Source organism: Oryctolagus cuniculus, chromosome 12 (genome assembly GCF_051225735.1).
Source record: "Oryctolagus cuniculus isolate XC-2025 breed Fujian yellow rabbit chromosome 12, ASM5122573v1, whole genome shotgun sequence".
In the NCBI taxonomy this organism is placed as follows: Eukaryota; Metazoa; Chordata; class Mammalia; order Lagomorpha; family Leporidae; genus Oryctolagus; species Oryctolagus cuniculus.
This window is the reverse complement of record NC_142878.1, coordinates 60,088,402-60,111,638: the sequence shown is the minus strand read 5'-3', so window position 1 is coordinate 60,111,638 and position 23,237 is coordinate 60,088,402. Positions and strand designations below refer to the sequence as shown.

The 23,237-nt window shown below is 36.5% G+C and overlaps 1 protein-coding gene across 17 annotated transcripts in view; it reads left to right on the top strand.

Annotated features, from left to right (window-relative positions):
• Positions 1-23,237, top strand: part of MEIS2 (Meis homeobox 2) — a 240,005-nt gene that overhangs the window by 160,254 nt on the left and 56,514 nt on the right. For 15 of the 17 annotated variants that reach the window (XM_089309419.1, XM_070053349.2, XM_070053353.2 and 12 more), the window contains one exon: positions 17,809-17,885. The exons of the other annotated variants lie outside the window; for them this stretch is intronic. In XM_089309419.1, the coding sequence (XP_089165545.1) occupies positions 17,809-17,885 (77 nt within the window). The remainder of the gene's footprint in view (positions 1-17,808; positions 17,886-23,237) is intronic. 17 annotated transcript variants of the gene reach the window in all.

The window sequence follows — 23,237 nt, the reverse complement described above, 5'->3', positions numbered from 1 at the left end:
TTATGCATTTTTTCTTTATTGCCTATATCCTTTATCTGAAAGTAAGTTCCAGGGGGCCCCTTGTTGTGGCACAGTGGGCTAAGCTGCCACTTGCACCACTGGCATCCCACGTCGGAGTGCCAATTTGAGTCCTGGTTGTTCCACTTCTGATCCAGCTTCTTGCTTATGTGCCATAGTGGGTGATGGCCATAGTGCTTTGGCCCCAGGAATCCAATCCAGTTGCCCATATGGGTGGCAGATACTGAAGCCACTTGGGCCATCATGTGATCACTGTCTTCCATGGTACACATTAGCAGGAAGAAAGAATCAGAGCAGAGGCAAGATTTGAACCCAGACACCCTGATATGGAACACAGGCATCCCAAGCATCATCTTAATTGCCAAGCCAAAGCCTACCCCCAGAGCCTCTACTTTTAGGTACAGTATTCTTTTGATAATGCTATTCTAAGATAGTGGTAACTGAAATTTGATGTAAAAACTATTCCTTAAGAATCCAGGACAGATATTGGGGCAAGCCACTGCTGGAGATGCCTGCATCCCATTTTGGAGTGCCGATTCGAGTCCTGGCTCCTCTGTTTCTGATCCAGCTTCCTCCTCATGTTCCTGGGAGGTTGCAGGTGATAGCCCAAGTGTTTGAATCCTGCTACCTATGGGGAGACCTTACTGGAATTCCTGGATCTTGGCCTCAGCCTGGTCCAGCCCAACTGTTGTAGGAATGAAGTAGCTTTCGGAAGGTCTCTGTGTCTCTCCCTCTCTTTCTGTCATTTGGCCTTTCAAATAAAGAAATAAGTAAATCTTTTTAAAAATCCAAACCTTAGATATATATGCTTGGGCCACTTCTCTAACATCAATATGTATTTATTGAAAACAAAAATATTTCTATATGTTTGAGAAAATGAACTGATTTTTCCTCTCCTCCCAACCCCCCTTCAAAAAGGTGTCTTACTGAGCTAATAGATGGTGATCTTAAGCAAATTTCTTCACATGGACCAAATGTTTTCTCCTGTGGAGTGGGCTGCTTCCCAAAGAATTAGTCTTCCTCAAAATGAATTATTAACCCCAGCATCCTGGCCAGATTCCCATTTGGATGGCCTAGGAACAGTTCAAAACTTGGAATCTATTGAAATTAGCCTGGCTTGATCACATTCTCTGTATTAATTGTGATATAATAGAGTTTCTCCAGAGATTTGAGCATATATTATTCTAATGTGAACAAGCTCACTTTGTCTTTTAATTCTTTTTAGTTCCTTCTTCTTCCCTTGAGATATGGCCTGAATTTCTTTGCAAATTTTTGGTTTTGATTATTCTTTTCCCTACATGAATAATTGTAAACTTCTCTTTACCCAGACTTGCCAAACCTTTTTCTCACTTGAATGACTGGTTTGTCTCCCTGGTCATTATCACAGAGTGTTGCAGACATTAGCAACAAAAGCTTCCAGATCCCCAGCTCTCTTGCATAAATGTAGTCTGGGTTAGGAACAAGGTTTTGCTCAATCAAGTTTTTTTAAGGGTTCTTCTCAAGTTCCTTAAAGAAGCTGATATTCTTGTGAGGCACATATACATTTTAATGTGAAAATTAACTGACCTAATGGTCATTAATTTTAGTCATCCTAAAATTATATCTATTAATTTCTTCAGGCAGGTTTGTTAAGTGTTATAACCCATCTGTCTGGGCTATGAACAGATATTATAATATCACATTCTAGAGAGAGACATGTGAATTTTGTTAAACTACCAAATCATTTTCCTTATATAAACTGAAACAGATACCTTAGAAACCTGTAGTTTTGCATAGTTTTCATGGCAACTGTTGTCCTCATGTAATTCATCAGATCTTGCCAACATCACATAATTAGTTTGTTCTGTAAGTTGGCCATGGGTACCTTGAGTGGCGTAATCAAATCTTCAGTGTCAGGGATTATGCTGTAATGGATAATGCCAGATAATGTTTTCATATCCTAAACTTACTTTCTAATCTATGGGAAGAATCAAAATGAATATTTCTTAAAAGGCAAAAAGTTATTCCTAAGAAATGGTTGGCCTTATAGATTTTTTAGCATACAGAAAAAAATTTGTGAACTCAAAGCTTAAGTTTTTGCATGTAGTTCTGCTTGGATCACAAACAAGTGATAAGTTACAATACTTACTGTGTTCAGTTCTTTACCTTTATCAAGTGAGATGAGACAATGGATAGGAGCCATGTGCACTTAGAACTTCAGCAGCTAATATTAGAAAAATGCTTTGAAAATGACAGATGGAAAGAGTTATAAATGTAATTACTAATGGATTTATGTGTGTTCTGTTGCTCCTTCCAACTTATTTCTACTAGTGTTTTCCAAAAAATTTCCCAGAGCTCCACCTGAAGTGTGACCTGATGACACCATTGCACATGTGTTTCCTGAATTAGTTGAGTGTTTCCAAAATGTATCTACACTTTAAATTCGAATGTTTATCCACTAGGGTATTAAATCATGGGAAGCATTCTGTCTTAGAGTGACAATCATACACTGCTACCTAGACTACTGTGATAAGATCTGGGGGTTTTTCTACATGTTTGCCCCCTATATCTTAGTCAATAAGGATCTAAAAATTTATATGACATCTCATGGAAAAATAATAATTCAGATTTTCAGTAATGTAGATAAATTGATAGTCTGTGATATGCATAAATTTCCACACCCCTTGTCTTTAGCCTCCTCCTAATCAGTTGCTTCTAACTACTGATATGAAAATGTAATGCCTAACGACTGATGTTTCTCCTGCTTCCTTTATGTACTTGAAGTGAAATATACCTGCTCTGGTCTCAGGTCAAGCCCTGAAAATGATCCTTTTACCTATTTACCAACTATTTATTGAGCTTGTACTCTCTCCTAGAAGCTGGGCATACAGAAGTGAATAAAACATGGAACTGAAGATCCAGGGCTTATTAATAAGCCTCGCAGAATGTTTCTTTTAGCATTTGTTGTAAACATCTGGATTTGTTCCTAATGAAGTTAGAAAGCATTAGTCTACAGTGTATATTAATTACTTGGTAAGAACATTTTTTATCTTATAAAAGGATTACTTTAGCAAATAGCGAACTCTCCTAATAATTCAATGTACAATATCTCAATTTGCTTTTACTTAAGTAAAGCACAGCCCAAGTTGAAGTTGACTTGCCGAGAGGTGCTATACTTACTATAAATTGTATCCCAAATATCTGAGGGGGTAAAGAAAGCCGTATCTCTAGAGAGTGTGGCTCTAGCTTCTACAACATCTTTAGCATTCCAATGAATTAAAACTAAATAGGAGAATGTGTTCAGGAACTTAAAGAAGAGAAAAGAGCATAACAAGTCAAATACCAAGTAAACAATCTCAGTCTCTGTTTCTGTTAACTAGCCCAGGACACAACACATGCATCAATGTTTGTAGAGTTGTATGAGCATTATCACACTGAAATGCATATATTCATTCCTCTTAATAGTGTACTCTCAGGCCATTTCAAAATTGGCTGGGTAGGTTGGAAAAACAGTGAAGACCTTATAAAATGGTAGTGTTTACATTTTTTATCCTTAATTTCAAGCTTGTGTTATATACTACGTGAAAATTTTACCTGTCCAAACACTGGAACTGGCAAAGTCCTTTCTTTAGTTTCTGCCTGGTCCGACTTGATTCTATATGGATACTAAGTGCCAATAGATACTATCCCAAGGAGGAGAGTTTGTCAATATAACGTCCTCAGTATCCTGATCTAATCAGTCAAAGTTTTATATGAGGAATCAAACTGATGAGCTGGATGGTGATTTTTTATCCATACTTTTGACCTCTTTGAGATTACTTTTGGCTCTCTCTATTTACCTTTTCCTATAAATTGCCCCCTCTTATCTCCTGTAACAAAATATATTCATTTAGATAAAAGCATTATCAAAATTTCATGGTATATACATAAGAGTAATATCTTGGATGTGCTTACTGATATTCTGCGCAGAGTCTAAAGGCCATTTCTGGCTTATCTCTTGCCATGTGGCAATCCTTAAGTGTTTTGCTAACTTCAAGAACTAAACCCACTCATCATATGTTCCATGGGGGTATTTCCAATTACTCAAATAAGAGTATTTAAATTGTTTAAATATTAGATAGTCTGCATGATTCAGTTAGTAACACAAGAATAGCCAGGATACCTTCAGACTTTACTTAAAATTACCTAGTTTTGATGAAAAACTTATTCTCTTATAGTTAACCTATCTATCTTGGCACCTGTGGGTCAAACTTAAGTTCATCTGCCACACATGCCAGGTATCAGAAATGCTAAAGGGGGCTCCAACTATTATCAAAGGCCATGGATAATATCAACTATATAGGAGCAGCAACAATCAGATCAAATACTCAACTAAGCAGAACAGATGCTACCCATCCTGCTTCATGCTAGTTGAATTTAACTACATTAAAGACTTGTCCTTTTAAAGGCTGTTTCTTGAGGAGTCAGCCATTTTCAGGACTTCCTAAATACTTTAGAAATATTTTCACACAAAAATACAACTGTTTTGTTTCTAAGAATGTAAAGAGGCTGGCGCCGTGGCTCAATAGGTTAATCCTCCTCCTGTTGCACCTGCACCCCAGGTTCTAGTCCCGGTTGGGGTGCCGGATTCTGTCCGGTTGATCCTCTTCCAGTCCAGCTCTCTGCTATGGCCCGGGAAGGCAGTGGAGGATGGCCTAAGTCTTTGGGCCCTGCACCTGCATGGAGACCAGGAGAAGCACCTGGCTCCTGGCTTTGGATCAGCGCAGCGCACAACGGCCACTGAGGGGTGAACTAATGGAAAAAGGAAGACCTTTCTCTCTCTCTCTCTCTCTCTCTCTCTCTCTCTCTCTCTAACTCTGCCTATTAAAAAAAAGAATGTAAAGAAATACTACAATTTTTAATATTCAAATTAGGAGGAATGAGAGGTGATGCTTGTTTTCCATAAAATCTTACCGCTTAAGTTGATTTTTTTTAAAAAAAAAAGGTCAGTGGGAACATCACATTTTCAAATTTGGATTTGTCTCATTATTTCTCTTTCTTTTGTCCATTGATGAGCAGATGCAAATATAGTAGAGAAGTAATTAAAAGACTGATTTTTGCTAAGATCAGTTTGATTACCCAAGCTAAGAGGAGCCCTTTTTAAATGTTTTCTGATTTGCTATCCAAATTAGAAAAATTGTCACATACTAATATTTATATAAGCTATAAACATGTATTATCATATAATTTAATTTTTGTGTCTCTCTTTTAGTCCTTAAGTTTCTAATTTATTTGGATTTATACAGAATAGCATTCAATTATGGTAAAAGTTTAAATATGAGGAGACTCCAAAATACTGTGGAAAATTGGAATGGAAGAGTAAGTTTATTTTTGGTACAAAAACTTTTGAAATCCATGCATTCTTTTCCATAATATATATTTTCAAGAACTTTTTGTAAAACTCACATGTATCAGGTTATTTGATATTTTATTTAATCACATTTATCTTAAATGAGTTTAGTCAGTAGATATCCAGAGTTGTAAAGATATATATATATATATTCATTTTATTTGGTTATGACATGAATTAGACAATTTACAATCCTGCATATTTAATTATCAGAAGAAATATATTCATAGATATAATGAAGAGGCATTTTGAAAGTGTTCTGTTTATTGATGAGTTGATTTAGTCTACATAAAAATTGGAAACTCACTAGATGATTTTTTTTATCATTTCCTTAGAAATACTCTAAAGTTTTATGTGTTCCAGAGCTTAGGTAAAATAATAACAGGCCCTATGTATGCACAAAGATAGATAAATGCTGTGGCAGCACCTTACTCTTTCTCCATCTTGATTTAGTTGACTTTCACTACACAAGCTCCCCTAAAAAGGGGAAGGAAAAACACATTGATAAGATAAAACTGTGGGGAATTCCAAAATAAATACTGCTAACTAACCTTTTTAGATGGCCCAGTTAAATGTTGTCTTCTTTTACTATCAGTTGGTTGCTCTGTTTACTAGTACAGTGCATAACTAAAGTAAATGCTTAGGTGATATCTTTGTCTTACTTTGTTGTACTTTGTGGACAGGCTGGCAATGATTGTTAGTTAAAACTCAGATAAATTTCAAAACGCCGTAAGAAAATGGGTATAATTAAGACATAAAAGAAGTCAACTATTTTGAGCCCATCTTATTAAGAGGATTCATCTACATTTATAATTGTAGCCAGTGCTTACGTATACAGAAAGATGTGTATATATATATATAGTAGCAAATATATAATATATACTATATATATACTATTAATATATACTATATATATAGTAGCAAAAGAAAGCAGTTCCAAACCTTTAAACCAAGTTCATAATATTAGTGTTTTATATCCCTTAGAAATTTTGTCTTCGTGAACTTATGAAAGAATCAGTTCTTATTAAACAGTTGTGTTTCACAATAGCTGTCCTGATTGAAACTTTCTCCATGATATGGTACAAGAACGTTAGTCACCATTAAGGTTCTCTTTTCAACCACTACTGTCCATCATACAAAGTCATTAGTTTACAGCTTCTTCCTTCTTGTTTTTATGACTTTTAAACTTATCATTAACCCCATTTTCTTATCCTGTACTCTGAGATGAGCAAAGAAGATAATATCCACAACATTTCCATTGCTTACTCTAGAGATAATAACCTTTGTGGAAAAAAATAAAGATAACCTTCAGCTTCTTTAAACAACCCCTTCCTCTTTAAATCTGTTAGCTTTCTCGAGGCAAACTAAACTTTCAGTGCATTTGTACAGCAAGTCAGACAAATTATTCACAGCATAGTCAATGACAGTAAATTGGACTGAACATACTGCAATTATTTATTCTAGTTTTTAATATCGCTGAATAATTTCTTAATAATGACCCCACTTTTTTTTTTTACCCAGACTATTTTTCATGTAATTAAAGAAATGTTGCAATGGACTAATCAGTAATCCTCATTTCCTTCTAACTCAGACTCCTGTGGCACTGTGTCTGGACCTGTTAAGTAGGATTGTTGTCATAAGATTAGATACAAGCATCTTGGTTGTCTAGACATCATAAAACTCTGCACCACATGCTTCAGATCCTTGCTTTACAGTACCCCCTTAGCCTATTCAATAAGGAGAAATGAAATGTTAATGAAAAGTCTAGTGCAGTTTTTTCTTTTTTGCAGCTTCTCAGTGTTGCCATCTGCATTTGCTGATTCTTTTCCATTTCTACACATACAAAGTATTGCTCTTGTTTCAAACAGGAGCTTATTTTCACTACTCTGAGTTTGATGTGGGTGTAGCATTGTATTTTCTGTCTTTTTTTGTATCTGCTCACTTTAATTTCCCTTCTCATGTCCAATTTTCACCTCAAACATATTCTTGTCCTTTAATTTCAGAATAATATTCTTGGGATGCAAAGAATTTTCTTGTTAGCATTTTGAAGCTTTAGTAGTTCAATACCTTTATTTGATATCACTTATATGCCAAGCAATGCCCTAGATTCCAAGAGTAGAATTAGGATAGCCAGTCTCTGTTTTCAAGGAGAATATAGTTGCCTAGGGGAGGTAGAAAAATAATCAAGCATTTGTAATGTAGTGTGGAAAATAGGGCAAATATAGGATGGCATAGGAAAATATTTAATACGAGGTATGATTAAATAACAAGATAAAATCTGGACATAAGATGTTCTATAAGAAGTGTTCTCTAAGGCTATAGGAGTATTGTTTTTTTTTGTTGGGAAAATCAAGGAAATCTTAGGAGGCCAACAAGGCTTGGTCCAGCCATTTTTTCTCAATCAGCTTCAGTTTCGTTAGGCGTAAAATGAGAAGTTTGAACTATATGGCTTCTAATGTCCTGTTTCTAAAACTCTGAGTCTGTGAGTTTTTCTTTTGCAGTTCACTGAAAAATCTAAATAGCCTAAACCTGTTTTGAAATCTATTTCAACAAATGATCCATAAAATAAATAAGCACAAAATTCAATTTTTTGGAAAAGTGGTCTGGCTGTAGAACTGAGTGGCCCCATAAAATATTAATTTGGTCATAGTGTGGAAATGTGAAATGATTGTTAAATGAGTCAAGGCCTTATTTGTGGCTTTTGGCTCATTGAGTAAGATTACCCATTAGCCATGTAGGCAGCATAACATGCATGGCCAAGCAGCTCATGGGAGCATCCTAACAAATGTTAAATAAAAATTATCTTTCTCTAGCCTTAGGAATATATTTCTGTTATTTTCAAAATAAGACCATGCACAGCTTTAAAGTCTCAGTCAATAGGAAAATAATTATATTCATCATGCTTAAAATTCTGAATCTCATCTGCAAATGTTTTCTAATATGTTTTGGTAATACACTTTTGGGTGCATTTATGGAAGCTAAGAAGTAAATTGAGTGTTGGTGGTATCCAACCATCACTTAATTCTATTGCTGCTATCCATGTGAATTCCCTCTGTCCTGTTAGAATATGGATATTTTGCAGATGCAAAAAGTGTTTTTCCTTGGTCCTCATTTTTTTCCTTTTAGTCATTATCTTTGGTTTCTTCAAAAAAAAAAATCCCTTCTCCATTCTTCTATTTTATATCTATCATGATAATAATAAATTTAATAACTGTTCTTAAAATCTCTGTATGATAATCCATCAGGCTCATTCAGTATTCCTTTTGCTTATCTGCAGAAGAATGTGCTTCTCTCTTTGCTCTTTTTAATGAGGCCTTTCACCGTGACTTTAAGTAGCAGCCAAATGTGTTATTCTCCTAAGAACCGACTATTATGAAAATCTCTCAGAGATTTTCTGATTTTTAAAGGATGTGATTATTATAATTTAATCTATTTACTTCAATGTAAACCAAATGAAATGACTCGTTCTGAAGTAGTCACGTTTTCTTTATCCCAAATATACATCTGGCATTAAAAAAAAAACTATTGATTTGACTCTGAAGTCTGCATTTCCATGATACCAAACATCTGGATGAAAAGTGAAAAATTCAGTAGATGTTTTCAAATATCGAAATATTGTGTCAGTAAAACAGTTAAATGAATATTCCCATATTTATCTGAGTTTTTTATGCTTCATATTTGTGGCCAGTGCTTTTATCAGAAAATAGTATCAATTTCAGAAATTATGCATTCGCTGACAAGCACAGGTTGAGCACCTATTCTGTAGGAATCACTGTACTAAACAAGTGCTGTAGAAAGTTCAAGGTTAAATAAATCTTGAACTCTGCCTTCAAATGACTTGCAGTCCAGTTAGGGATATAATGCAAGTGCACATATCTGCATAAAAGACAATGTGGAACAAATAAATAGCAGAAGAGAAAAGGCAGTGTGGAAGTTTGGAGGGGAAGTAACTGCTTCCTGCTGGGGTGGGTTTCACATTGTTTGGACAGAGTGATGGATTAGTAGGAATGCCAGAATCATGGAAATGGAAGAGAATGTTGTGATCACACGCTATTTAAAATACACTCTACTTCTGCAGCTGGGTAAGGGAATTTTGCTGAAATCAAATAACCCTAAATTAGCCAGACAAGTGCAATAGTTTTTGTGTCATTTTACATTATCACAGCCATTAGTTGCTATAAGGTTTTGAGTCTCAGTGTATTTCTCAGATATTTTGATTAGCAAATTTATATTCATCTCCCTTAAAAGTCTCGTCTCAACACAAGAAATATGCTGAAATTTAGTCTCTGCAGTCATTTTAAGAAACATCATCAAAAATTTAGATATAAAGTTTTCACAGTTCCATATACATTACATGCTTCAACTTCTATCTTCCAAGTTTTGTGATTTTTAAAAAAATTTATTGGGATCACCACTCTGATCAAGTTTTCCTAAAATTCCAAATTTTATAAGTCTGTGGGTGTAGACTAAAGTGGAGTGATTAATTTCTTTCCCTTCTTTCTCCTCCTCTTTCTAATCTTCCTCCTTCTTTATTTTTTTAACAATAAAAATCATGCTGTAGCTGAAGAAGGAAAAGGAATAACCATATATTCCAGATAACCTAGACTGGGCTATGGACTTTAGAATAATTTACTGGCTTAAGTGATGGAAAGGCAAAAGGTGACTAGTTTTTGATAAAGCTGGTTGTAGACATGGTATCAGGAATCTGTTTTCTGTCTACTGGCTCTGCATTTGTTTGAACAAATACCATTCTAGTTTTTCCACATTTGGTGGCAACAGTGGCCATCAGCTTGTCTAGGTGCGCATCCTACTGACTTAGTAACCTCAATGAAAAGACAACTTTGACAATCCCAGGGGGGACTCACATTAACCTAATGTGGGTTCCATCTGCAATATAATCAGTATAACTAACTATACTGATTGGCTAATACTGAACCAATTAACCATCCCTGGTCATATGCCTAAAGTTAAACCAGGGATATGTTACCAAAAGAAAGGGGAAATCATACTACAATGAAAAATAATTGATGTTGGATTAGGAAAGGCATCCACTAAATATCAGAACAGAGAGTTTTCAGAACTCTTACCAATATCTATTTATATGACTGATGTGTGGTACTTGAGCTTTGGTTTCATTATTTACCTAAATTGGGTCCTAGGTCAAAGTCTGTCTAAAAACCTCTAGTGGTTGGGATGCCCATATTCCACCAGAGTGTCTAGATTTGATTCCTGGCTCTGATTCCTAATTCCAGCCTCCTGCCAATGCAGACCCTGAGAGGCAGTGTTATGGCTCAAGTTACTGAAGCAAAGAAGGTGTAACTCAAGTAACTAGGTTCTTGCCATGGGAGACTTGGATTGAGTTCCCAACCCCTGGCTCCTGCTCTAGCCATTGCAGGCATTTTGGGAATTGACAAGTGGACGAGTACTCCCTCTAACCCCAAACCTCACAAATAAAAGTAAAAAATAAAACAAAAGTCTTTCAACATTTTATAGTTTTGTTCTCAAGAGCCAAAGACAATGATAAGACATCCAGACAATACAGAGAATTAAATATAGCAACACAAAGAAATGTATTATATGTTATGTGGAAGTGCTTCAGGTGGAAACAGAAGTTATTTTGATGGGTAATAGCAAAGGGTTTTTGTTGCATCCTGACATAGTGGTTAGAAGCTCACACAACTTGAGGACTATAAGAGAGAGAGAGAGAAAGGGAGAGAAAGAGATTTACAATTAATAATTGCAAATCTTATATTCCCTGAAGATGCTTTGTATCCTATGTATAGCTTTGTTAACCAATTCATGTAACCATCACAGTCTTTCTTTTTTAATATTTTTTATTTATTTATTTGAGAGGCAGAGATATAGGGAGAGAACATGGCTTGTTCCCTCCCCAGACACCTGCAACGGCCCTGTGCCAGGACAAGGGCTAAAGCTGGGAGTTGGGAATGTCATTCAGCTTTCCCATAAGACTGGCAGGAGCCCAGTCATTTTGTCCTCTGCATTAGCAGGAAGCTGGAGTCAGGAGCCAGAGTGAGGCAGTGAACCCAGGTACTCCCAAAGGGGACACAAGTGTCTCACTGGCAAAAACACTAGCACAAACACATGCCCTAGGCAGTCTTTTAATATGATAAAAATTACTGTCAGAGCTTGAATGAAAACTTCTGTCTACTGGATTTTATGAGGGAGAAATATGAATTTAACAAAACTCAGGGTTTTGCTTTCAGGAAGTTATAGTTAGCAGAGATGTAAATAAGACATGACAATGAAAAGCTAAAAAGTTATAATTACCAGGCAAATTGCCATGGGGCTTTAGTGAAAAGGAGATTACCTCCCACTACGAGGGTGAGATGGGTTTTTAATATGTTTCTTGTTATTTTTTCTAAGTTTTTGAGAAGTATCTAATCTGTTCATAGAATAGGAATTCATGTTCACACAGAAAAAATCATAATTAATGACCACTGAATAAATTCAAAGAAGATGCACTTATTTATTCAAAAATTAAATCCTTGGCACCTGTGTTTGTACTTAAGTTTGGCAGAAATGGTCCTAGATCAGTAAATGATATCTACTAAATTCAGATTCATTGTCCACATTAGGGAAACTGGTTTCATTTATGAGTGGCTTTGTCAAAATCAAGGTCACCTGGATTAACTCTATAAAATATGTCTTGGAAAGGGAGTGAAGAAAAGGAAGTGATCACCATAATGATCAATTTTCAAGCATATGTTCAAACATCTCTCCCAACAAGTTACTGGACCATTTGTGTAAATGGATATATTATATCATCCCAGAAGTAATTTGACAAATTGCGTGCTCTCCAGTCTTGAAAGAACTCTTCTAAGTAAACTTTACAGTCCAGCAAGTGAGATTCAGAGATTCAAAGCTAATATAAGAGGCAGGACTGAGCCTGGAGATGTATTACTTTAAAAAATACCCATGAAGGAGTTGGCATTGTGGTGCCACAGGTTAAACCACTGTCTTTGATGCCAGTATCTCATATGGGTGCCAGTCTGAGTTCCTTGCTAATGCACCTAGGAAAGAAGTGGAAGATGGCCCAACTGCTTGAGCCCCTACATTCACATGGGAGACCAAGATGAAGCTCCTGGCTTCAACCTGGCCCAACCCCAGCCCAGTCATTTGAGGGAATGAACCAGTAGATGGAAGATCTTTCTCACTATCCCTTAACTCTGCCTTTAAAATAAGTAAATAAATCTTTAAAATATATATATGGATGAAAAAGTTACCACAATGTAGGAGAATATCTAATTGTACAAAAAAGTTCAAGGACTATGGGTTTTTATGTGGAGGATGGGCATTGTGGCACTACTTGGGATGACTGCATCCCATATCAGAGTGCCTATATTAGAGGCCCCCCTCTGCTTCCCATCCAGCTTCCTATTAATGCACCTGGGAGGTAGCAAATGAACATTCAAATACTTGGGTTCCTGCCACCAAAGTGAAAGTCCTGAATGGAGTTTTTGGCTCCTGGCTTTGGCCTGATCCAGCCCTAGTTGTTGTAGGCATTTGGGGATTGAACCAACAAATAGAAGATTAATTTCTCTCAATTTCTCTCTTTCTCTCTCTCACACACGCACACACACACACACTTGCTCTCTCTCCCTCTGTATCTCCTTCTCTGCCACTCTTCCTTTCAAATAAATATTTTAATAAGTATATAAACTAGCTATATAAATTAACTATAATTTTTAAATTAATATTGGATTTAAAAATTGGAAGCAGTATATACATAGCCAACATAGGAGTATATGAACAAAGTTTCCACCTCTGTGCCCTATACTACATGTTTCCACCTCTATGCCCTATACTACATGAATTTTTTTTATGAATTTTTATTCAGTTTGTTTTTCCAGATATTTTTCTTGTGTGAAAAACATAGATTTGTATCTGTTTAACAACAACAACAACAAAAAAACATTTTTCTGCAACCTGATTTTTTCACTCAACGATGTGGGGGCAACCTCTCCTGGGACCCTCATATTTTATGTAAGTATGACCCAACTGATGTCAACTGATGTGGACTTAGGTTATTTCTAATTTTTCAGCCCTCCGAACACTACTTTTTTTAAAGATTTATTTATTTATTTGAGAAGTAGAGTTACAGAGAGAGAGAGAGAGAGAGAGAGAGAGAGAGAAAGCTCTTCCATCCATTGGTTCACTCTCCTAATGGCTGCAATGGCTAGAGATGGGCCAAGCCGAAGCCAGGAGCTTCTTCTAGGTCTCCCATGTGGGTGCAGGGTCCCAAGGACTTGGGCTATCTTCTACTGCTTTCCCAGGCTATAGAGGGAGCTGGATCAGAAGAGGAGCAGTTGTGACTTGAACTGGTGCCCATATAGGATGCCAGCACCCTAGACAATGGCTTTACCCACTATGCCATAGCACCAGCCCTAAACACTACTTTTTAAATTCACTGTGCACTTCTAATTTGTGAGGTGATTCAAAATATAACAACATTTTAAAATATCAATATAAGGCCGGCGCCGTGGCTCAATAGGCTAATCCTCTGCCTTGCGGTGCTGGCACACCGGGTTCTAGTCCCGGTTGGGGCGCCGGATTCTGTCCAGGTTGCCCCTCTTCCAGGCCAGCTCTCTGCTATGGCCTGGGAGTGCAGTGGAGGATGGCCCAAGTGCTTGGGCCCTGCACCCGCATGGGAGACCAGGAGAAGCACCTGGCTCCTGGCTTTGGATCAGCGCAGTGCTCCGGCCACAGTGGCCATTGGAGAGTGAACCAACGGCAAAAAGGAAGACCTTTCTCTCTGTCTCTCTCTCTCACTGTCCACTCTGCCTGTCAAAAAAATAAAATAAAATAAATTAAAAAAATAAAATATCAATATAAACTCTTTCAGCATAGAATAAAAATCATAATAAATTGGTTCCAGTTGAACATCACTGGCAAAGGATTAGTCACAAAAGAATACTATTATTAAGTGGTCTCACCCACAGATGTATTCTAAAGATACTGTAGATCTGTTTCCATGTACTTTAACCAGGTAAACCCTAAACGGAAAATAAAAAAACGAAGAAGGAAAGCCTAAGTTCAGTATTTTGAGTAAATAATATATCTTACTTTCAAATAAGTCCTTAAAATTAAGAAAGGCAATTAAAAAATATTTTATGTCTACATTGAGTCATGAGCCGTACATGTCTTATTAGCTCTTTGAACATTTGTCAATTGATATTCCCAGTAAGAGGATCTTTTATGATTTACTTCTTTTCAGCAGTGGCTTTAGAATTATTTTGAGATGTGAAAAACTTTAACCTTTGCTGGTTCTTTGTTGGTGAAGGGAATCATCATCATCACTATTATGTTACGATGTATGCTCTTACGAGTAAGCTGAGCCACTTCTGGGCCACTGGACCTGGGTGGTTTGGCCTCCAACAGTGAACAGACTAAACTATAGGTTTAGTCCAAGAATATGGAAACTGACAACAAATTATTGCTTGTGGTCTACTTCCAGTTTTCAAGTGCAAACATACCAAAGTTTATTTTAAATTTGAGCCAGTCAGACATTTAGTAATATACATCAAAGAAGAAATGAAGGCTTCCCATGTTTATTATTTCAATATGATGTCTGTTCTAATAAAGTAGAAGAATGCATATGATAGACTATGTAGTAGAAATTCTCCAGTTCCACAGTTTGGCCTTAAATATATACATATATTTGTAAATTAATCCAAAACACATTGTCATGGTTCCAATTCCTCTGAAAGCTGATTGTTTTCCATCTCTCTTTTAATTTTAGAAATACAGTGGCTGACTGCCAGAACACTTTCAGATAAACAGTCCACCCCATATATAAAAGGGGCATGGAATCACGAATGTTCAAAAACCACAGAACATTATCTAGATAAGTTAAAGCTATTATAGTCTTCTCTATTAATTAAAAAAAACCATCTGTGCAAGGTGAATTTTGGGAAAGTACCAATTTTTTTAATGATTATGGATAGCATTTGCAACTGTTTTCATAGTGAAAGTATAGCAGAGGAATTCCCAGGAAAAATGCACCTTTTGTATATTTCTATGGTCATTTGACAAAATTTCTAATAAAACACTGGAAAGATTCTTATTAGTCAGAATTTACAAAAATATTGAAGGAATTAGCTCTCCAATCACATCCTCTGTCCTTTCCTCAACTTTCTTAACATCCTAAACCTTTGTCTAATCTCTCCCTCTCCTTTTCTCCCTCCCCCACCCTCTCCCTTTCTGCTCATCTGTCTCTTCTTCATACACACACTATAATCCCCATTTTGTCAGAACTATCTCACACAAATGCATCACAACAGTGACAAAGACTAAACATACAAAAAAGGTCAAAAACACTGCATAAAGAAAGAGCACACTTGAAGACATTACCAGTGTAGATCTAGGCATTCTTTTAATGCATCTTTATTTTCATTGTTGCTATTTGCAGAACTCATTTTCATTGGGCGAATAACCTATAAACCTAGGCTCTCAAAATCTAAGAGGGGCAAAAAGCCAAAAGGTGCCACTCCCTTGAATTTGGCAGGAAAATATCATTACAAGAAGAATTTAAACTTTTTTGTAATATTTCCTCCCAACCCTGACCAGTGTCTTCAGTCAATTAAAATTTGTACCCTAGGCCTTTTGCAGTTTGAAGCCACCCTGGTGTCTGTGATGAGCAATCCTTCTTGTTTGTGCAGTCATTCATTATCTCCATTACCAAAAGGAGAATAGAGGACAATTACATTGTTTGGCCGAAGCAGAGTGTTAGGAGGAGTATTTGTCATGGTGGCAGAGGGCAGCACCTGACAGGCAACGATTGATGGCCAGGAATGAGTGAGTGGCCAAAGCAGCCTCGTAGGATGCAAATTACTGACTGTGGATTCCAATTCATCCTGTTCATTTTTCTTGCCCGTGCTGAAGACCATTAGTGGTTTTTGAAGCAGTGAAGGGGTCATTACTAATGTGGGTAGGCTCGAAGCAGGAGGGGGAAGGAGGGGAAAAGCCTTCTGTAATTACACAGCTTTCAGGAACAGGCTGGAGGCCCTAGCCAAAAAAATGTCAACACCTCGCAATCAGAAAAATTTATTTTCATTTTATGCTTAACCCATATTAACTCAACATTATCATCTTTCTTTGTTAACATTTGCAGAATATTAAAAGCCTGGCTTCTATATTAATACAAATCTAGTTAACCCCTTTTGCTATGCAAGGGATTTTGTTTAACCTAATGGCATTTGGATTTGCTAATAAGTAATTGTGCAAATTTTGGATAATGTACGCTATTATAGAAGATGAAATACCTGAAGAATAAAATCTTAGATGATTGAAAAACATTTACCCTCTCAAATACTGGAATGATTAGAATGCTCTGAATGGCATACTTTGTTGTTCCTAATTGTCACCTTTTAATAATGCTGATGGAAAATATTTATTACTAAAGGCTTTCTAGTTTATGAACAAGTTCGACATGCTAGATAGAAGTTTACTTTTTTTTTTAAGAAAACCACTACGTTTAGAGGAGGAACTTGATTCATAGACATTTTCCATAATTATGTACATGCCAGTACTGTGCCTTTTAGAGCAAATGTCTGATTCTAAAATAACAACCCTTGATTTCACAATGAGAGAAGAAAGTGCGTTGATAATGAGAAGACTGTTCCTTACAAATTACTGTTGGTGAATTGTAATGGGAAGTAAAGAATTTTAAAGTACTGAAAGCTATGGCTTCATTCTCTTACTGCTGTAAGAAAAAATATAAAATTTCCATAGGAAGCATTGCACATACTGACTCCTTTTACTATGTGGTCATTGTATATGTGACCTTGTTAACCCAGAGTACTAACTAGCAAAACCAAAGACTCTTCCACTGTCCCATAAAAGAGTCAAAAGAAAACACTGTGAGTGAACTCTGTTATCACTGAATCAGTTGCCATGTCTTCCAAGAATAGTTGTGATTTTATGCACTGTCACCATCCAAACTTCTACAATCAGTAACCTAGATTAACTAGGAAATTATCATATATTGAGTCATCTCACTAAGATAACTTAGAATAAGGGCTTCATATAGGTTTTTCAGCAAGCAAAGTAAAATGGGCCTGAGACTAGTTCCCTTCAGAGCAACTGAAGTGCTTGCAGATAACCCAAATTCTTAGGCCCTCACAAAAGCGCCTCACATCCCTCCTGAATGAAAGAAACTGAGTAGCTTGGACACCTTGCCATTTACTGCTTGCACTCTAGGGTGCGGCAGGAACATGAAGCTGCTAACACAGGTTTCTGGATTCTTTTCCCTGTTCACATTTCTGAACACATTATACAAAAGATGCTATTAGGAAAATCAAGCCATAGACTAAAGAAATCACCAACGGTGGTTTCATTCTTAGAAGTAAGTGACTCTTTCTTAACTTCTGATACATCTTTTAAAACATTTGTTTTTTCATTAGCATCCGTACCCTTCCGAAGAGCAGAAGAAACAGTTAGCGCAAGACACAGGACTTACAATTCTCCAAGTAAACAACTGGTGAGTCACCCAAAAATCAATGTCTTTCTCCCATGGCTAAAATGAGATTTCTAAATAATTGTTTTCTTTTTCTGTTTCTAAAACAAATGAAATCGAGGCGGATAACCTCTGTGTTTCTACCTTGAGGTGTGAAAATAGTGCTTAGGGAGAGGTACAGGAAACCCAGGAAAATCGTTTTTGTAAAATTATTCCTCTTCTCTTTCCCTGTCTCTCTCTTTTCTTCTCTCCCTCTTCTGTTCCACCTCCCATTTCCCATCTCTCTGATGCTTTAAAATTCTTGAATCAAACCACAAATTCTATTCCAGTCACTCTGGTTGAAATAGTTATGTAATGTGGTTTTGCACAGTCCTACTACGGAGTTACCAGTTCTCAGGAGGTTTCTTTTGTCTAGGCTTTGAGTGGCCATGGAGATATAGGCATTTTAATATCTCCTGATAGAAATTTATTTACTCGCTTTTTTTTAAACAAGAGAAAAGGTTTTCCCATTTTTAGCTTTGTGATTTGGTAGATTACTCCTGTGGTGGTGTGTGGACCATCCACCCTTTGTACACGGCTTAGAGGGTAACTCAGCAAAAGGAGGGGCAAGGATTAAATAAAATGATCACAGTGGCCAAGAAATGATATAGGAATTACTTATCAAAATACTGGCCCAGGTTTTATCTGCAGCTTAATTTTGTTCAGTACATTCTTGGGGTGATGTTCAGATTAATTGAACTGACAGTTCTCTTTCAAAATTCAGGGAAAGTATTTGCACGGATTTCAGGCCTTATACAAACTTAATTACATGGAACTCCATTTTATCATTCTAATTCCATGTAGCAGAGGTTGTATTTACAAATGAGAAGTCTCTGCCTTTATTCACAGCTTTCCTTAATATATTTATCAAAGCAGGTTCATTTACAAAGTGCTCTATCTGTGGGATACAGGCAGGCAGACATTAACAAAGCTTTTAGGTTTATCAGGCTCGCTGCCTGATGAGCTACCCGAGGGTCAATTGATTTTGTGGTTCTGTGATTCATTTTTTTCTCATTTTTCTAGGATCACAATGAGAGACATGCTTGGAGAATTAGCCAGTTTGTCTGCCTTATCTGTCAGGCAATTTTTTTTTTCCCAGGGAAGTCAAGCTACTTAAATTGGCCACAGGAACTGCCGTTATCTGACTTTAATGCACCCTATAGTGTGGATAGCATTTCAATTACACCAGTAACCAAAGCTTAGCTGCAGCCCTTTTCATGCCTAGTGCTGTACAGAAAGTGATGTGCCTACCTACAGAAGCAGAAAATTGAGTTGCCTTGCTTCTGTCAGGGTGATTAATGCAGAAATAAACTGCTAACCTGAAAAGAAAGGCAGAAAGAAAGGATAGACAATACAGACTTGACTTCACTTTAATTTTCTTCTAAAGATTGGAACTAGGTACATTTAAAGATACCCTTTAGACCAAAACTTGGAATAAAGGCTATTATCTCCAGACAGGGATGTGAATGTGATTATATGTTGATAGGAGCCTTATAGTGTGAATATATATGTATATATATAGATATTTATATATTTAAAATATATGTAAACATATATATATATATATATCTCAGTTATGTTCTTAGCACCAACTCTTAGTGATCTGAAACAATGGAATAATCTTGTGTTCACTATAGGAGACATGGTTGCCATGCACATTATTTTATACCATACCGCATACCACACTGAGCTGCTGTGTATACAGTGGCTCTTACTGAACTTAATGTTTCTTTAAAATCATTATTCTTATAAATGTTGGGCAAGCTGAGGGAGGCTGTGATAGAAATTTTTGAGAGAAATGAAATGTTTCTACACTGATACTTGGCAATGACATTGGATCTTGTTCTTTTTAAAAGCTCTGTTTCATATCATCTAATCCCTGTACTTCTTGAGGTAGTCATTGTACTTGAAGAATGAAAGATTTTTCACATCTAACGACCGACATTTCTCACATAGACACCTGACTGGACCCTAGACAAAGCATCCTTCCTTCCTGAATCCTACTGAGCCCCAAAACATGTACAAATGTGCAGTTGGTGTAATATTTTAGGTTGCTTGCTTCTCTATTATTTGAGCCATACTTGCCATAGAACACCAAGAGTGACGGGAGGTGACAGTCTGTCACACAACGAACTTTTCATAATATGGCATGAACACTGACACCAACAACTCTACAAAATAATTCCATCTTCCTAATTTCCACAGTTCCTTCTGAAAAGTCCTGTAATCCTGCCCTCAGGTACCATGCCTAGTTAATGGTTACTGTAACTTGGATAATAAGGTGTAACTCATGAGGCCAGTGCATCAAATATCTCTAAAAAACCACTAAGAACTTAATATAGGGAGCAGACTTCTGGGGATTTCAAAAAGGAATTTAAAAGAAAACACTTCATACTTCAGTTCATTTTAAACCTGCCTAATACCTTGATGTAGTCAGCTTCAAAACTGAGAACGCTATCCACCCTAATTTCAAACATCTTATAACCACTGTTCTTAAATGCAAAGTGATGACTGAGAAAGATGAGAAGAGTAAGCAGTAAACTGTTTATCCAAGTCCTAAAAGCTCTCCATCAAAAAACACACAGGTTCAGAAAGTGATTCCTAAACCTTCAACTTCATTTGGTCAGCTAAATGAGGAGATAATATCCATGTCTCTGGTAGACAACAGGAATTCAGGTTTGTGTGCTGCAAGGTTTGTGCCCAAAGAATTAGAATAAGATAGCAAGCATATGAGGAGTCTTCAAAGAGTTCATGGAAAATGCATAGAATATTATGAAAACATATATTATTCATGGATTTCAAAAAATGTAGGTACAAAAATAAGTTTATCTTTTGATTCCATTTCTCAGCAGCTTTTTGAAGCTCCCTTGTATAGATAAGTCATTTAAGACTTGCTGTTTCAGTTCTGCCTCTCACTTACCTCTTAGAATAGAAAGGCCAACCAAGGTCAAGGTAGTTAACCACCGCTGTACAATAACATCTATAGTAATATAGCCATGGAACATGGCTCCATCCACTTGCTGAGCGCAATAAGCAATAAAAACAGACCTGTTAAGATCAGTCCATCATTATGAACTTTAGAGCAAATAAGCAAAAAGGAAGTTTAGGAGATAATTAGGAGATGTTAAGATGTGTTGTATCTTAGCAGCCAATGTTAGAAATAATCTTGATGGGCTTTTCCAGTGGATTTACAGGGAGCATACAAAAAGTGATGATGCAACCAAATCGAATTATGATTTCAGGAAAGGAGTGAAGTTTATAACAGAGTCACTTTTTCCTCTAGTTAACTCTCAGAAGTCTGTAAATAATCAATTAACTAATTAAGACTTTTGAAAATGATGATAAGGGGATCTTCACTGTGTGTACTTGACTGCCATAGCCAACCACATGTTTTAAGACTGGCTGGCTACACTGCCGATTTAGTGGAGAGTTAAATCGATTGCCAAACGATCAAAATGCATGCATCAGCAGAGAAGACAGCAAAGGATGGAATATCCTCACCTTGCATAACCTCTTCACATTGGGGAAGCCACATGGTGTAATTTGACTGAACAGACATTAAAACTCTAAGGATATGATAACATGGTAAGTTAGTATTCAGGATTAGGAATCAGACTGCATATGTTAAAAACCACTAGTAGATAGATCTTTGACCTTTAACAAATTGCTTAACCCTTTTGAGCCTTTATTCTCTCTTCTGTAGAATGGAGATAATCTGAGGACACTTCAACAAATTCATGGTAAATGGAATTAAAAGATGATTACTTTGGTGCATGCTAAGTGTTCAGCATAGTGCAGGCACACACAATAGATGGTGGCTATTGTTAAAGTAGTTAAAAGTAAATAATTATAAAAATGAGAAATACAAAATGCATACTTTCATAATTAAAGAAATCACTAAATAGTTTACAAATATGAATGGTGATTACTGCAAGGAAGGAATAGGCATATTTAAGGAGGAACTTAGTGCTGACAGCTTACTCTGCAGAGCTTCTATATTAAACAAAGATAGACTTTTGTACTTTCTCAGATACCTGTTTTTTGCAGTTCTTTGATCCCAGGGAGGTAACATTAGGGAACCCTAGGAGGTAAGTGGCTTCAAATAACCATGAAGGTTAGACATTCTGAAGGAAAGTTTGGGGTGTTAATGCTCTGGTGTTTTCCCAGGAGGCATAAAAGACAAAAAAAAAAAGTTTATTTTTTAATTAGGAAGGTCTTGGTTGATTAACTTGTTGGGATGCATTTAAACATCTTTGACAGTAGTAATCATTAAAATATAGTGAAGTCTTGGGATCTGACAATTAAAATCTCTTAAGGTAAATTTGCTGTAGGAAAAATTATAAGACATTTCTTTGTCCTCATGTAACTTTCTCAATGCAATATAAGAATTACAATATCAATTTTAAAGTTCCTATTCTAGATTAATTTTAAAAGAGAAATGCCATTCTTTTAAAAACTCATATCACAAAAAAACCTCATATCACTAAAGTAATTATAAGCAGAAAACAAATTATTGACAGAACACTGGCATTCTAGGCCCCCCCCAAAAAAAATGACACTTATGTTTCCAGTTAAAGGTGGTTCAGAGAGTTTCTTTGTACGAAAGATTAAATGTCCATGTACAGCCTCTCAAACTGACATTAAATATCTGTGTCCCATTTGCCCAACTTCCCATCTAAATGCTCATACAACCATCTTCCTAGGTCTAAAACAGCTTTTGATGGTTAACACCCATTTTGTAGGACTTCACAGAAAATGGCAGTTTTTCTTTAGGTGCTTCAATTCTGCCCAGTTGAGGGATTTTTCTGGAATATTTGAGAGCTTGTTTAATTAGGACTAAGGGACTATACCCAGAGGAAGCGTTATCTGGAGAATCAGTTTCCCTTTCTAGCCCTCTTCTCTTTCCCTTTTGGAAGGCTCATTAACCACCTTGGTGACTTGGTTTTCTTATGTGTGAAATGGATTCATGCAGAGACAAAAGGAGAATTTGTGTGAGAAAACATGTTGTAGGGTAAAAGCAATCTGGAAGTAAAAGGTATCCTTGTTAGAAGAACCTCTTGTCCTGATTAAAATATGGACAGGAACAGAGTGGTTGCCTAAGGAAAGCAATCATTTTCCTCTGGAATCCATCAGCCCAGATAGATTTGGGTGTCCAGATGATTTTCTTCCCTGATTACACTTGAAGTGCAATAATAGTGTCCTCCATGGGTTTCAGGACGGAGGGTCCATTTCAGACCCTATGTCAGTGCTCCTCCAAGTCCAATTTGAAGCCCAATTAGTAGAAGCAAAGTAAGGGGTAAAAAAGGCTGCAGTTCTTTTCAGCAAAGCAGAGTCACT